The following is a 17,854-nucleotide window of genomic DNA, read 5'->3' on the forward strand; positions in this document are numbered from 1 at the left end:
GATATCGTTTTTTTCCAATTTCAGTGTTTTTTTGAGCCACACCCAGTATCGCAGATTTCACTCCCAACTTCCTCCAAAGATTCTCTAACAACACCACGTGGCTGTTAATTGGTTTATTGACCATCGGATGTACTAAAAATTAACGTCGTGTGACAACATAATCAGATTAGCCAGATAATTAACCTATGTACATTTAATCGATCTTGATTGCATAGGTGTGCTTTAAAATCACGGCATTCAAATTTTAACAAATGTTTTCCTTTCTTTGACGAGTTGACAGATAAAGATGTGACAATATCATTTAAGTAGAATAAGATAATTATTATCTTATATGTTTTTGTCCCATGCCATTATCTTTGAAATAATTTTACAAACAAAAAAATATGAAGAACAAACTTATTATTTTGTGTTTCTATTACAGTCAGGTCAGGTCATACATTGTGTTCTTTCAACAAAGACGATGCTGCCACCATTAGAATCTTTTAAGACTTACTCAATAAGCAATATCTGTGCATTGATTGTTCATTATCTAAAAATCAACTGGCTAATAAAAAAAAATGTTGTTTTTAAGGTAACTCGATTGTCCAATCTATTCATCGGATCAACAAGTAAAACTCAATTTATTGAGCAATGTAAAATATTATGTTTCATCACCTCGGTGCATTTATACAGACTTGAATAATTTAAATTATGAAAAGAAACTGTAAAGTTACAACTCTGTTGAACAAAGGGAATAACTTCAAGTGATTTTGCTAGCGTTCATCATTTTCACATTTTACGAAACGGTTTTCAAATTGACGAAAGTGTTTTATATCAATTTCATCATTTAAATTGGGAAAGTGTCAAAACATTTTAGCATTAAATTACTATAATTTTATCTGTCTTCATGTTTTTGACGTTTGTGACACTCAACCATTTAATGTTTACAAAAGATGTTAAAAGTTGTGTTGATAAGTAATCCGCTTATCGCCATCTCATAAATCACTATTCCTTTAATTATTATTAAACCTCAATTGCCCATCATAATATTCTATTCCAGTTATATCAGTCAGCATTTCATTTTCAAAATTTCTTAATAGCCCACAATTGGTAGTTCTTTATTGTATTTTTGTCATTTGAACAAAAGTGATCCCCGGACAATCTCCTTCATAATTTCAATATTTCATCAACCATAAAGGAGTGGTAACGGCTGATTTTGGCCTCAAATTTGAGGTTCATCTGACAAAAGGTTTGGACTCTTTTAAAACACTTTAGTGTCTATTTCATTTTATTCAATTAGTTTATGTGAAAGATTTTAACTGATTTAGTAATCAAAAACGCTTCGATTCAAGCTCAAATATGAAAATCTATCAAATATGCCAAAAAACGTCACTTTTCAGATGGTTTTTGGCAAAAACGAAAGTGGCCACATCCGTGTTCATCCTCAACCTTTATAAATGTTATGTCTTATCATCAAATACAACTTACATTTCAATATCAAGAATGAACACAAATGCGGCCACTATCATTTTAGACGGAAACCGTCTAAAATTGAACTAAAATGCTATATTGTGAAGATTTCAGTAAATTAGCAGGACTTAATGATGCTGGTACCCAATATATGTACATTTTATTGTCGAAAACAGCCCATATTTATGTAAAAGGAACATTCTTCCTTCCATTAGATACCTAAAAGTTTACATTTTAACAATTTTAACTGCTATATTTTGGGACCAAAAAGTGGGCTTACCAGACCTACTCCTTTATATTATTGACCATGGAGGTATAACTAATGTTCAGGTCTATGTTTTGTTTTGACTGGTAAAACATAAAAAATCAAATAGCTAAAGAAGATGTGTTCTCGTTTATTCAGAAAAGAATTATATTTTAGATTCCGGTTAATCAATTGTAAAAGTACCGTGCAGAGCCTTTAAAACCTGAATGAATTTTACCACGGTCATCCAGAAAGGTCACCTGAGTTTACTGTTACATGATATTATTTCCTGCCCTTTAAAAATCTCATGCTGTGGATAAATCAATGTTAACAATTTTTAGCATTTAACATTGTTAAGTAAGTCAAGTTCAAGTTCAACCCAAACTGTTGATAACTGACATGTGTATCTTGGAATTGTCTTCGCACGGCAAATAATTTATTTTGAATCTTGTAAGATCACTGTTCAAAATACACAAATTTACATTAATTGTGAGAAAACAAATATTATACAAAGACAAATTAATGCAGCTGTGGAAGTTTTCCTGTTGAAACCGAAATGTATTATTATTTTTAATGACAACAAATCGTAAAACGAAAATGCTGTAATTATTAAGCATAACGTGTGGTGAATAATATTTTCTTTTTTAATTGCATATACAAAACTTTGTGACACATAATTTTTATGATTTTCTTTAAACTGATCTCATTAATTTAGCGGAAGTTTCCGGTTATTTAAACACAAGTATGTCCATTTCGTAAATAAAATATTAATTTACTGGTGAAAACATCGAGGTCAAAATTAAGTACAGTTTTTAATTTTATAAAACTTTAATGCAATTGAAATTTTTATTCATTCAAGCATTTAGATAATCGCAAAAAGAAAGAACATTTACGTAAAGATATTTTTAGATTGGCAAGCAAGAAATACGAAAATATTTTGACTTATAATTACCACAAAAATTAAACTTAATTAGTATAAAAAGACATTTAAAATTATACACCTGGTTGACACTTAAACTGGTACAGTAGACCGGAAATATCATACATTTATTTCCCGTGCCTGAGGGTGATATGAAGATTTGTTAACCCCGAGAAAAAAATCATATTTCACGAGGACATTGCCCGATGGTAATATGACTTTCAGAGGGTGAACAAATCTTCATATCTCCCTAAGCCAAGGGAAATAAATGTTTTATTCCACTGCCTATACTTTTGTTGAACTTATGAACATAAAATATTAATTTACATAATTGTTTTCTTATCCGTTTGTTTTTTTATAACTAAACATGTCAACATAAACAATGATAATCAGTACTGATTGAAAGTTAATTATTTATTCTTTTCTGTTTGTATTTAGATCTCACTGAAATTTTTTGTAAAAACAAAATGACTCTATACTATCTTTAAAATAAACGATCAAACATTTTAAAACATTAACCGCTGGTAACATCGCACGAGGCAATCCCGACGTTCAGAGGGGAATATGAAGTTTTGTTTGACGTCACATGGGATAGTTTCAACCAATCTAATGTTGATTTTGCTATCAACGTCAACATGCAGTGGAATAAAATTCTTTATAACCGGTACATCAACCTTTACCTGTCAGGTAATCCAATTACCCTATCAGTCGTGTGTCGGTAGAGATCAAAGTAGGATAAGGGCAATTAATTCCTGGTGTAGGGAGTGAGCTCGCTATCACAATAAACATTTACGCGATTTTGGGAGAGATTACTCCTAAATTCTTCCCAATAAATTTTTGGAGGAATATTGGAATTTTTCATAGTGACTCCGACATTTTCCTTGGTGTAGGGTGTGGGAGAGCTGGTCCTCTTGAATGGTACTGTATGATCATGGGGAAAGTATCAAAGTAAACAAATTTGAATATATAGAGTGATCTAACATATTCTCAAAAGGTCTTTTGAGATTTCTTGTCTGATTTGTTTGAAACTGTTATCTCCCCTTAAGGGCACACGAACAGTTTTGATCTTGTGGTAATTGTTGAATAAAATTTTGCATACAATAGTTTTCGAAATTCAAATACTATGTAATTAAAAAATAAATAGGGTTTTAATTATAGGCATAACAAAGCAAAACCTAATTTTATATACATTTACTTGTTTTCAAGCTAATAATTTAAATCAGTCAAAAATGTATATTTCTGCAGTAAGAAACATTTTGATGTTGCAAAAATATGATTAATCTTATGCTATCAATTTCACACCTCCCCTGACACTGTCTTGTATGCTCTAAAGGGGAACAGGAAACTATACAGCTATCCATTGCATATGACATACCTGTTCTTCAGTAATGACAGTGAGTCTGTCACTGGAGATCAGTTTACATACACTTTCACATGGAAGAGACAGGAATTCATCATAATGTACAACATCCCTGTAAAAAAATAGATATGAATTTCCATTGTTAAAAGATTGATAAATATGCTTCTATAAGGAATAAATCATCCAATTTAATTAGTAATCCATATGCTTTTGAGTACACTTATACATGTATCAAGTTTTTTAATTTAATTTAGCAGACAATTTGTCAACAACACTTCACAAGACTGCAATTTTATCAAATTTTTGTCAAATACTGAAGTACAAAGATTGTTACATTGAATTTGACATCACAATGTGTGATGATGTGGGTGAGATACTTAATAAAACATGAAATTAGTGTTATAAATCAAGCAGGTAAATATAGAAAAATAAAATCTGCTTGCAAACTATTAAGTCATTATGTTGAGACAATAATTTTGAAGGACAAATGGACAAACAGACAAGATAATTTCTATAAAGCGCAGAGGATAGCAATCATAAGGCAAATTATAAATTATAAGGCCAAGAAAACTTCAATAAGTATGAAAATCAGAATCAAATAATACAAAAATTTGGGTATTTCTTTTAGGAAATCACTTTTTTCAAATTAAAGCAAGGAAATTTTTGTAAAAAGCAAAATTAAATATGACACTCTCTACAAGTCTCAATGCAAATTTCAAGATCAGTACAGGACAAGATACTCACACAAAATGTTGCTCTGTGTATGTCTGAGCATAGTTTTTAACATTGGTACAGAACAAGATACTCACACAAAATGTTGCTCAGTGTATGTCTGAGCATAGTTTTTAAGATTGGTACAGGACAAGATACTCAAACAAAATGTTGCTCAGTGTATGTCTGAGCATAGTTTTTAAGATTGGTACAGGACAAGATACTCACACAAAATGTTGCTCAGTGTATGTCTGAGCATAGTTTTTAAGGTCTGTACAGGACAAGATACTCACACAAAATGTTGCTCAGTGTATGTCTGAGCATAGTTTTTAACATTGGTACAGGACAAGATACTCACACAAAATGTTGCTCAGTGTATGTCTGAGCATAGTTTTTAAGGTCTGTACAGGACAAGATACTCACACAAAATGTTGCTCAGTGTATGTCTGAGCATAGTTTTTTAGGTCTGTACAGGACAAGATACTCACACAAAATGTTGCTCAGTGTATGTCTGAGCATAGTTTTTAACATTGGTACAGGACAAGATACTCACACAAAATGTTGCTCAGTGTATGTCTGAGCATAGTTTTAAAGATTGGTACAGGACAAGATACTCACACAAAATGTTGCTCAGTGTATGTCTGAGCATAGTTTTAAAGATTGGTACAGGACAAGATACTCACACAAAATGTTGCTCAGTGTATGTCTGAGCATAGTTTTTAACATTGGTACAGGATAAGATACTCACACAAAATGTTGCTCAGTGTATGTCTGAGCATAGTTTTTAAGGTCTGTACAGGACAAGATACTCACACAAAATGTTGCTCAGTGTATGTCTGAGCATAGTTTTTAACATTGGTACAGGACAAGATACTCACACAAAATGTTGCTCAGTGTATGTCTGAGCATAGTTTTTAAGGTCTGTACAGGACAAGGTACTCACACAAAATGTTGCTCAGTGTATGTCTGGGCATAGTTTTTAAGGTCTGTACATGCATGTAGGTCGGAGAAAGCTTGTATACCCAAACAGTTTGATGGGTGTAGTTGAGACTGTAGGAAATCACAACATGCATCTCTAACTTCTGTCATCTGTAATATATTGGCCGCAGGCAGTAATGTCTGAAATAAGAAAGCAAACATCTCAATACTGTTATAAGATAAATGTACATGAAAACTTGAAAATCATGTGAAGTTGTTTTAATTTTATAATAATCAACATGTGCAATTAATATTTTTTTAAGATCATTTAATATCTCCATAGTTTTTACATCATACTTTATTATTAGATTGGTTGCAATGAATTCCTGTGATTTCCAAGAGAAACAAAAATCAATTTTCACTAAGAAATGAAAACTAATAATTTCACTCCTCTATGTCATACAAAATTTTGTAAAATAGTCATATTTTTTTCCTACATGTACCTGAACATTGTCTTCTGTAACATGAATTTCTGAAGTATATATAAAGTCAATAAGAAGCACCAGAGCTTTAGGATCTATTTCTTGTAGGGTAATACGCTCTGCTTTTGCCTCTGCTAGATCTTGTGTAAACATGGCATAGAAATATGAGGTACATGATGATAGAACTACTTTATGTGCAGGGATTTCAGTGTCTGCTGCAATCAATGTGACATCACACAACAGACTTTCCCTGAAATGAAAAAAAAACATACTTCTATGCCAGATGTCAACTAATTTGTACAAATATAACACCAGGTATATAAACCTGCTTACTAAATAAGTTGAAATCTCATTCATAAATTTTCATTTTCCTACTGCTAAATTTTTCTCAAAGTTTCTGCATGGTAATGTTCATCACTAAAATATAAATTTTTTTGTTGGTATTTTGTTACCAATTTCCGTGTATTGAGGGAAACTTGCCTTTTCAAGGACATTTAATTTTGTGTTTTTGCCAAAGTCTTCATACTGTACAAGGCTATAGGAAAGTTGTAATTGGTTGAACATTTAAATTTGTGGTTCACCTAGGCCTCTAACCAAGAAATCCCTGAAAATTGGTATCCCACGTATAATAATGAATCCACACTATACATTGCTATAGGAAACTAGCTTATAGTTCTTTCTGAATGAACTTAACATTCAGGACAAGGCATAATTCTTTTTTAAATCATTTCATTTAATACAATTTCATTTTTGTTTAGGTAATGCCTCATAAGTTTTAAACTAACCTTCTCAGCTGGTTCAGAACCTCAAATGCTTTCTGTGTATGTTGTTTATGTTTAAATGCAGGACGTTCTCGACCTTGCAACATCTTTGGACGTACATCCATGGTTGCCATTATGTAACCATAAAATGGTCCAGCCTTTAACTACGAAATAACCTACAAAGGATATGTTCAAATATGTATATAATGATGTAAAGGTCATGCCTTTTCTTTCTTGTGACACACATACGTGTATAAATTTACAGGAGCTGAACTTTTATAGCAGTAATTGCTGCATTTTGTGTAGATTATATCTAAATTGATGTATGTGCATCTTCTATTAATTACTATGGTTATCTAATCATGACTGCTTTTCAAAATGCTACTTCAAATGTGAATGTGAATGTCAGAACAGTAATTAGAAACTCTGGAAAAAAAAGAAGAACTGAAAACAAAATTTATAAATGAGAAAAAGAGAGTGTTATATATATATATAGTATTAAAGTTATATTAAGATTCATGTGATTAATTTTATTTGGCAATCGGCAATGGCAGTCAGCAGGGTTAAAGAATATCAGTTGTTCGACCTATTAGTCAAATGCCTTTTGTTTAAATATACTTTTTCACTCTTTTGGTCTTTTGGAAAATGTTGTTTGTGCTGTGTAATTAGATCCTTCTACAACAAAATTTGTTTTACATGCACACGTATAAAAATTGTAGTTTTTATCCAACGCATATATATATATATATAAACACCTAAAAAGTGTACATAACAACACCAATGATATAAAAAGGAACTATAAATGTAATTATTTATAAATATTTCGGATAACAGATATCCTTCGTCAGTCAGATTCTGATGTTAAATGAATCATCTTTAAGTCTTCTTAGATTAAACTTTTACTAAATCTTGAAATTTATACAATAAAAAAGGCAAACCGAACATTTTCAGGTTTCTTTCATAAACTGCAGAATCATTTAATTACCATCCATTATTATTTATCAAAGATTGGAGAGGTACATGTATATCCACAAATATCTTTCTAAAGATTATTGTGAAGAAAACTTCATTATTATCAAATTTGAAAATAAAACGTCTGGCATACACATGTACTGAGATAAACCAATTGATATAATAATGAGGTTTTCTTCACAATAACCTTTAGAAAGATATTGGTTTATCTCAGTACATGTATATGCCAAGCGCTTATTTTCAAATTTACAGCTGTAAGAGTTATTTCCCCAAGGTTGGACCGTCTTGAAATTTCAAGTGTACTTGTCAGGACTCTTTTTTTGTTTCTGTTTTATTCATGAATGATCCAAATTCAAACCTTAGTAGCCATCTTTTGTTTCCTATATATACACAACAAAATAATTTGACAACATTTAAATCTTTTTCCCAAACTGAAACTGCACATTAACAGATTGATCTTACTTCTGTCAGTTGCTTAATAAACTTTACTTTTATAGAATGTATTACCAGGAGTAGGAAACCTGTAACGCTGTTGACAAAATTAAATATGTTTTTTTGTACTTCAAAGTCAACATGGTCAAAAGTCAGTAAATATGAAAATTTGCTACTGATATAAACAAAAACAATTTTTATTTGTCAATCAAGACTCCCTGAGGAGCAACACAATAACAGTTAAATTTAAGTGTAATGGCAACGGCTGTACAATTAATTGTCATGATTGTGGTGATTTTTTATTAAAGCGTTAAGTATTTCAAATTACAACACATGCATGACATGACAATAAAACTAAATCTATACATGAAAAGAGAAACAACAAACACAGTGTATTCCCAAAAATAACGAGTGAGTGAATACAATCAGGACCATTGTATTATTGAAAGAGTCTGAGGAAGGGGCTAGTTATGTTTTTTTTTAACTTAATTTTGCTCTTCTAGTCTTTGTTAAATTATCTATTAATTTGATCATTATGTTATCAACCATTGGATCTTCATTTGACATCAACCATATAAATTTTGATTGGTCATTTAGAAATTTATATAAGAAAATTTAAAGGATAAATATAAAATGAAACTGGATCCTTCAGTTTTAATTGGGTCAATATCTTTAATTGTTTTTACATAGGCGGTAATGGTAACGGTTTTTCCTGTAGCCTAGTCCATATCGTAATCTTGGATATGTATGATAGCTCGTTTCAAAGCTGTGACATTTTCACATATGTGGTTAAATTTATTCGCAACCTGGTCGTTTCGTAACTAGTCGATTTGTAACTTACTAGGTCGTTTCGTACCTGAGATGTTTTGTAACCTTATATCAATATATATATAATAATAATATGAGTTGTAGGTTACGTAAAAAATAATAAAAAGACTTATTGATGTATATATATATATATATATGTACTTATTAAATAATTGATTGCATATGAGTTAACACTTTACAAGTACAGTTTTGCACATAAGCAAAGAATTTAAATTGTCCATCATCATTTAGATTTTGATTTAGGCTCCTGACCTAGGATATTGTCTCTTTATATGAAATATAGTTATGCAGTTTGTTTAGTTATGGTTGAATGCATCTATTTTTGCAATGTTATCTCAATTATTAATAGAACATTTTATTTATTCACATTCATCTTATTTTATGACATGGTATATGTACCCTGAATGTTGTGAAAACATATAAATACATAAAATTACAATTTTAAGACTAATTATCAACAAACTATTGATTCTAAAATTAAAAATTAACTTTTCATTTTATTCAAGAAGTAAAAACTGAATTGGAAGAGGTTAGGAATCTATACTATTAAACGAGAAGACCTCATTTTGGGTGTCGCTTCTCTTCTTTCCACAATAAATTAATCATCATGCCTCTGTGTCCTATAGGTATAGTGCATAGTCGCATTTGTCATCCATTCATATGATTATTCAGATTGAGTTATTTTGGGAGAAAAACGAGAAAAAAGGCGTACGGATATGTTTCCGTCATTGGACGAAATTTTAAGTCAGATTAGACTTCCGGTTTGCGTTTTTAACATACATATACTACAAATACAGGACCTTTTTCGGGACGTCGGGATCGGGTGTTTTTAAGCTCGGAATTTCGGGATGTCGAGATATTTAATTTTTATTAAATTCGGGACCTCGGGATTTAATGTTTTTAAGCCCGGGATATCGGGATCGGGACCCCTCCGACCCCCCCCCCCCCCCTTTGCCCCTTTATGAATGTTTATAATATACAGATAAACGCTAAAATTATTCATGTGTTATTAAAATTAATAGAGAACAAACAAAAAAATAGGAATTTTTGGGGAAAAAGGAGGAGCCGGGCTAGAAAAACAATTATCCTGTCCCAAAGTACCTTTTTATACCTTTTCTGAAATTCTCCAGTCATTAAATCTTTTACAAAAATTCATTGATTACAAAAAAAAGAAGATGTGGTATGATTGCCAATGAGACAGCTCTCCGCAAGAGACCATAATGACACCGAAATTAACAACTATAGGTCACCTTACGGCCTTCAACAATGAGCAAAGCCCATACCGCATAAGGCCCCGAAATGACAATGTAAAACAATTCAAACGAGAAAACTAACGGCCTAAATTATGTACAAAAAATGAACGAAAAACAAATATGTAACACATAAACAAACAACAACCACTGAATTACAGGCTCCTGACTTGAATGTTCATAATATACTAAATGTATGTTCATAATGAAATTAATAGAAAGAAAAAAAAATGGGAATTATGGAAATAAAGGAGGAGGGATAAAAAAAAAAAAACATTTTCCTGTCCCCAAGTACCTATGACTTTTGATACTTTTCCTGAAATTCTCAAGTCATTAAAACAAAATTCTTCCTACAACACTTCACATACTTTCAACCACGCTCTGAAAGCCCGCGATTTCGCGGGTGTGTTCTAGTAGTTATAATGTCAGTGATATCGTTTGCCTTAAATTACAGCCGAAATTCGGCTTTTTCCCCTAGAGGAAATTCCCAATTACTAAAAAAAATGGCTAAAAATTCCTCCCAAAAAGTTTTACATTTTCCCAAAACAGTGATGGCATTGGTAGTAATGTTTGTAAATTTCGTATTCATGTTATTATTTTGATATTAGAAAGCACTTTTGAGATCCAGTTTTCTAATCAGAATCATCATGGTGTTTGTAACACATGTGGTTTTCAATGCATTAAGTACCATCATTGTTTCCGTTTCTTTCCCCTCTCCGAAAAGTACCTTTCAGGTTGAGGTGTAACACCACTAATTCGGGCCCGGCCAGAAAGCACATACCAGAAAGTAGTACATATTTAACACAAAATAGTTCCTACGCATGAGTGGAACTGTCAAAATATGTAGGATATTTAGGTATTTTTGGCATCAAATGAAAGCTGAAGGACTGGTGATCATTGTAGAACACTTTTGGACTTTTAATTTTAATTATTAAAAAAAATGCATCAAATTTTAAAAAGAGGGTACATTTTGTCTGTTTGTCAGATCTGAAGTACCTGTTTTGCTACATCCAACGTTCCGGGAACCAGTTCTTTCTTATATGCCATTAAAGGTATGTTGATTTTTTCAGTACAAGACACCATAAAGTGTTGCTTTGACATGTAATGATTGCCACTTTATTTGAACTTAAAATAAAAGAGGTGTGCCTACTTGAAATGGAGGAATTTAACATAGAAAGCAATGGGACCAAGAATTAGTGGTGTACTTTCTTGAAAATGTCTGACAACCAAAATATACATGAAAAAACAGTGCAAAAAAGACAGCAAAAGTCAGCAAAAAATCAGAGATGTGTTAAGAATAAAATATACAAATTTCCCTATTTCAATAAAAAATATGCATTTTTCCCAATAAAAAACGGTAGAGGTAGTTTTGAAAAAAGACAACAATATCACTAAATGTGACCTGTAAATTATTAGCAACGACAACTAAAGATTTAGCCTTCTTTATCATAGTATTTAGCAGTCTGCACCAAAAACATTTTCAACTTCTAGTCCGAAGACCAATACTCTGACATTTTTCTGATTGGGCTAAACAAAGTTTTGCAAAAACTTACTAGTCCAAATATTTTACTAGTGTGGGGCATCGGACTAGTGGCTAACTGTGCAGACTGTTTAGTCTTTTGCCCTGTGCTCATCTTTATGTTGCTTAGTTCTTCATTAATATTCTTTTTTTTTTCTATCATAAGTAGTTTCTTTCATGTTTCTTGTTTTCAGTCTGACAATGTTGGAGCTTACAACTACAGAAGGAACACCTAAGCTATTGACATCTTTTGTGAGTTGTACAATCTCTGAGACTGTGTGATGCAGGTAATTTGTCGCTGTTTCATTTTAACTAATTATTTTAAACTAACACTTTATAACCATATATAATTACACCAGGTACAAAAAGTCTCAGTTACAAATCAACATAGTTACGAAACGACTAGCATTCAATTTTTTTAAGAAGAAATCAAATTGTATGTGTGACGGGATTGTTCCCATAGAACATGTGGTAGATACTTATAGTCGCCGTCAGCTGAAATTCGTAGCGGTTATCAGTAAAAATAATCTAAACTATCAATCGCGTTCACTCGAGATATAGTTTTTCACATTCCATTCATAAATCGCAAAAAGAAAAACCACTACTGACCTACCTTTTAAGTGATCGCACTGTAATAATCCTGACCTTCACTTTTTCATAGACGATTTTGAATGGTGGAATCAGCCATTGTTTTTACCGGAAGTGTTTCCGTGGAGTTCAATTTCATAAAATTTGCATAAAGCGCGGGAAACCTTATCACATCAATGAAAGGAACATTTCAGGAAATTGCGTACAGTGACGAATGTCATATGTAAACAAATGATCCTCATAGAAACGAAGATGGCGGAATTACAATGGAAAATATTCTGGAAAATGTGAAGGTCAGGATTATTACAGTGCGATCACTTAAAAGGCAGGTCAGTAGTGGGTTTTCTTTTTGCGATTTATGAATGGAATGTGAAAAACTATATCTCGAGTGAATGTGATTGATAGTTTAGATTATTTTTACCGATGACCGCTACAAATTTCAGCTGACGGCGGCTATAGTCGGTGGTAAGGGTTTGAGCTACAAAGTACTTCTTTCGCTTAGTTAGTTAATGCGCTGCCTAGTACATTAATTAATCATTACACAGAGGTCCCATATTATCAGATTGTAACCTAGTCTAAATAATTATGACGTTGATATAACTATAATTTTGGACTAGACTACTTCTAACCATACCACAAACACTAACAGACAAACAAGCACTGCAACAGACAGACACTGAGACAGACAGTATTGTTGTGAGGATTGGCATCATTTCAAAATATTAATTTGTATTACAATATAATGCATAAGTACCATGTTTATTTTATGGAGTATGTTATTATGTTAATTTTCAAAAGAAGTCTGCAAAAATGACTTTTTTCCAACCGTCATCTGTGTATTGACATTTTCTGCCTGGAACCGGAAAAGGAAGTGGTTCCGTAAATAAGCAGGTGCGCAAACTCGTAGCTGGTCGCCTACGACTTATTTACATATGGCGGCCAAGTGTGAACTTTCTCTTTCGGCAAAAATATAGAATTAATTAATTAAGGTTTATGTTTAGAATGGGAAGCTAAAAAACATCATGTCCGTTTTACAGGTAATTATCTATATTCTCTTGCATTTATGTACTTACTTGCATATTTTAAATGGATTTATTTGTGGTTTTAATTGGTTTTTGATTGAAAATAAAAGGATGTGACATGTGAGGACTTGAAATTGAACCGAGTAGGTGATTTAACGGTAAATTGTTGTACAAGTGAAGGATATCTAAATCATCTATTTGTATAAGAGAAATATCAAACAATAAATTAAATGAAAGAAAAATATAGTTAACATTATAATAATATTTATTATTTTATTAAATAGAATGAAAATGTTTATTAATGACAAATAAAATTAGTTTAAAATATGTTATTCCAGGTACATTTAAACAGAATTAAATTATGTTCTATATACAAATTGATAACTGAAACTATAATACAATTTTGTTCCTATAATATTTAGCCTATAATCTAATTACCAATGTAATGTCATGAATGTGTAATTATGTGATCAGTATTTACCATGTTTACTTTGTTAATGGTATTGATTGCAGTAATTAAATTAAACTTTGTCCAGAATACTTATTTGACACACTGAAAGGGTGATTTTATTTGACATCTAGATTAGTACATGTAGTATGATTAGTTTTTCTAAAAGTTTAAGAATATGTAAATGAAGTTTGGGTTAGGAGCCAGGTTAAAGATCAAAAGTGTGATACCATGTAAACTGTAATTGTGTTGAGCTGTAAATGTGAATTTATCTGTGAGAAAACTAATAATTTAAGTTGAAAGATATTTGTATAAAAAGGATTATCAGTTTAGTTTCATATTCAGGAAGAGTAATAGATAACTAATTGTAAACAAGAAGAATGAGCAAGCGAAAGGTAACATAATACTCAAACAACATCTATTTAGACCCAGTTCTTTTATTGCATGATCTGTTGTACATTAAGATCAGTGAACCTATCTCAGATTAAAATCGTCTGTATTAGACTACACATTTCATATGCACAACCTTTTAAATTGCATGAATAAATGTGTTTGATACTAACATGAATGTGTTTTGTTCACATATGTTGTGGGAAAAACCTATCACTGTTATATAATTGTTATTTTTATCAATATTGGCATGGTGCATGTAGGTTCTTTGCCAGTTTAATTGAACTTTGAATTGTTGTCAACATTTTAATGTTTTTAAAAGTACAATTTTTCTAATAGTTTTTTTTTTGCATTATATTTTTAGTCATGTTAGTTTGAAAAAAAGATGTAATTAGCTGCATATTTATAATTTTAACTACATGTAGTGTTGTTTTAGGTTTCATCCATTTTCAACTGTCATCGTGTTAAAAATACAAATACTCTCTTTTTCTCACTGAAAGCACGATAAAAAAACCAGTAAATTTTTGTGCTATTGATGAATTTTATTGTCATTTCCATATTATGAAGAACAATAGTCAAAGTACTGAATATTTGCTTGGTTTAATTCGATACTTGGTGATGGTACCATCAAAATTATACTCTGTATGTTACATCATTTCTAGATCTTTGTCTTGTGTTTATTATTCATGTGTATGTTGATATATAAGCATTATAAATCTGGTGTTGGTTGATTCTTTTCCTCATTCTAACAAAAAAATCCTGGAAAGTATTTATCAATGACGAAAATGTATATATATATACAATGTATCATGTACATGTATATATATGTCGAATATAATCAAAAATAAATTTAGAACATACATGTACATGTATGAGATTCAGGATCTTGAAAGTTGTAAAAAAGAACCTTTCTTACTTATAACATGTTTAAAATAATTGATAAAATAATATATATATATATATTAATAGTGCAACAATCCTAATATAAAAAAGATTTAAATTATTTGAACAAGGATGAATAAATCACATACATGTATTTTATGTCATGAACATTATTACGTAACACACATTGAAACAGGAATGCAAATGTACATGTGTATATGAACTGTACTTAAAACATTTAACAAGTAGAAAGTAACTGCATGATAAAAAAAATAAGAATGTATAACTTACAATGCTTACAAACATGACAAATGAACTAAAAAATTTAAGATGAAGACTAATTTATGACTGTTATATACATGTACGATTATTATACTAGATTTGTGCATCTAATAAAAGTGAAATGTTTACTGTTCATATCACAAATTTTATTTTAGTGAATAGGTCTCTTCATATGAACATGATGAAATATTTGTTTGTGCACTTTGTACAAAAATACACATATCACTATACAAGTGACATGAATTTTATATAGCTAATTGTAACTAACATTTTGTTTGATAGTTTGCAGATACATGTACTTGTAAATTTATGATCGAAACAAAAATTTGTGAATGTAAACAAGTCATTTGTATTGTAGGTTTATTTGAATTGGGCTAACTCAGTTTTAGCTGATATAGATAAAGAAGTAGAAGGGATATCCAGTATACAGGAAGGACAAGTGCTATGTCAGCTAATAGATCTTCTCTGTCCAGAAGCATGTCTTCTGCAGAAACTACAGGTATTGATTCAACAATTTTTGTTTTCCTTTTAGATTTGACACTTTATACATGTTGAAAATTTAACATGTCTAGTAGTCTTGTATATTTGAATAAGGCTTAGAATTATATAAAAAAAAAAAATCAGAAAAGAGTCTTTAAAAGCCTAAAAAATTAAAGAAATTCTATGAAAACTTATTTCCTGGCTAATAAATCAAAAAGTTGTTTGTGAATAAAAATAGATATTTATTGAAATGGCAGCAAGAATTACATGACTTAATAAGAAAATTTAATTTACATGTAGATCTAATTCTGGGAATGTCACTTAAATGCTGCTGATTCATGTGAAAGTGATCTCTTCTGACAAATCTGCTAAGTATAGCCCATTGTTGGCTCTTTACCTGGAAACATGTTATTTAATCAATAGAGGCTTAGTATGTCGGTACAATTTATAGATTTAATGCATGAAGAAATTGCAATAAAATCACTATCTGCTTCATTATTTTGATTAAGAGAAAATTAACAATTAATAGACCTATAGATGTCATGGTCAGCTGAAATATTGATCATGATATTTTATCACATATACTGTAAGTTTGATACTAAAATTGCTTGACACATACTATTTGTTAACAACTTCATGTAGAGGTACAAATATGCATAGAGAATAAGTCCAATATTAATCAACATTTAATCCAAAAATTTATCCAAAAAAGAGTGTAAATTCTTATATAAGAATTCAAAGCTTATCGGAACATTAAACACTTTATACTAGTAGGTAATTTTTGCTTCTATGAAGTTCAGATGGGATACACAAATGAATACTATTTTAATGTTTACATGGTATATTACAGGCTTCAGGGACATCCCAGTTGCCAGAAATGTACATACAGACAGCCTTAGACCACATGAGGAAGTATGGCATCAAACTGAATTTCTCAAGCCAGGGTAAGAGTAGTTTTATAGAGGGGGGTCTGGGGGGTTGGAACACCCTTTTTTTGGGGCGATCAATGCATTTATTTCAGACTTCATAGAGAACAAGAAATTGAACATGCTAAATCGTCTAAGTTTGAATTTTAAAAATTTCAAAACCTACACAGGTTTAGTTTGATTTCTGTTTCTATTAATGATTTTATTGTCACTTTGGTGTCTTCTGTTTCTATTAATGATTTTATTGTCACTTTGGTGTCTTCTGTTTCTATTAATGATTTTATTGTCACTTTGGTGTCTTCTGTTTCTATTAATGATTTTATTGTCACTTTGGTGTCTTCTGCTTCTTTTAATGATTTTATTGTCACTTTGGTGTCTTCTGCTTCTATTAATGATTTTATTGTCACTTTGGTGTCTTCTGCTTCTATTAATGATTTTATTGTCACTTTGGTGTCTTCTGCTTCTATTAATGATTTTATTGTCACTTTGGTGTCTTCTGTTTCTATTAATGATTTTATTGTCACTTTGGTGTCTTCTGTTTCTATTAATGATTTTATTGTCACTTTGGTGCCTTCTGTTTCTATTAATGATTTTATTGTCACTTTGGTGCCTTCTGTTTCTATTAATGATTTTATTGTCACTTTGGTGTCTTCTGTTTCTATTAATGATTTTATTGTCACTTTGGTGTCTTCTGTTTCTATTAATGATTTTATTGTCACTTTGGTGTCTTCTGTTTCTATTAATGATTTTATTGTCACTTTGGTGTCTTCTGTTTCTATTAATGATTTTATTGTCACTTTGGTGTCTTCTGTTTCTATTAATGATTTTATTGTCACTTTGGTGTCTTCTGCTTCTATTAATGATTTTATTGTCACTTTGGTGTCTTCTATTTCTATTAATGATTTTATTGTCACTTTGGTGTCTTCTATTTCTATTAATGATTTTATTGTCACTTTGGTGTCTTCTGCTTCTTTGTGTATACAAAAGTAAA

The 17,854-nt window shown here is 30.8% G+C and overlaps 2 protein-coding genes across 9 annotated transcripts in view; one reads left to right on the forward strand and one right to left on the reverse strand.

The window, feature by feature from the left end:
• LOC143045171 (kelch-like protein 2) overlaps positions 1-13,297 on the reverse strand; it is a 29,602-nt gene extending 16,305 nt beyond the window's left edge. The window contains exons 1-5 of the mRNA XM_076217511.1: positions 13,188-13,297; positions 6,869-7,020; positions 6,105-6,333; positions 5,627-5,802; positions 3,988-4,084 (exon numbers count right to left, since the gene is read on the reverse strand). Of these exons, the coding sequence (XP_076073626.1) occupies positions 3,988-4,084; positions 5,627-5,802; positions 6,105-6,333; positions 6,869-6,978 (612 nt within the window). The 5' untranslated portion in view covers positions 6,979-7,020; positions 13,188-13,297. The remainder of the gene's footprint in view (positions 1-3,987; positions 4,085-5,626; positions 5,803-6,104; positions 6,334-6,868; positions 7,021-13,187) is intronic.
• Positions 13,298-13,338: 41 nt separating this feature from the next.
• Positions 13,339-17,854, forward strand: part of LOC143045170 (uncharacterized) — a 37,914-nt gene continuing 33,398 nt past the window's right edge. For 7 of the 8 annotated variants that reach the window (XR_012968895.1, XR_012968894.1, XM_076217505.1 and 4 more), the window contains exons 1-4: positions 13,363-13,470; positions 14,249-14,298; positions 15,816-15,956; positions 16,788-16,881. Coding sequence is in view for 6 of the 8 variants with exons in the window: in XM_076217505.1 (XP_076073620.1) it covers positions 14,284-14,298; positions 15,816-15,956; positions 16,788-16,881 (250 nt within the window). In the remaining 2 variants the exon portion in view is untranslated. Of the gene's footprint in view, positions 13,471-14,248; positions 14,299-15,815; positions 15,957-16,787; positions 16,882-17,854 lie in introns of all 8 variants that reach the window. The other variant, XM_076217506.1, reaches the window with a different exon arrangement.

This window comes from Mytilus galloprovincialis, chromosome 9, assembly GCF_965363235.1.
Source record: "Mytilus galloprovincialis chromosome 9, xbMytGall1.hap1.1, whole genome shotgun sequence".
Classification (NCBI taxonomy): domain Eukaryota; kingdom Metazoa; phylum Mollusca; class Bivalvia; order Mytilida; family Mytilidae; genus Mytilus; species Mytilus galloprovincialis.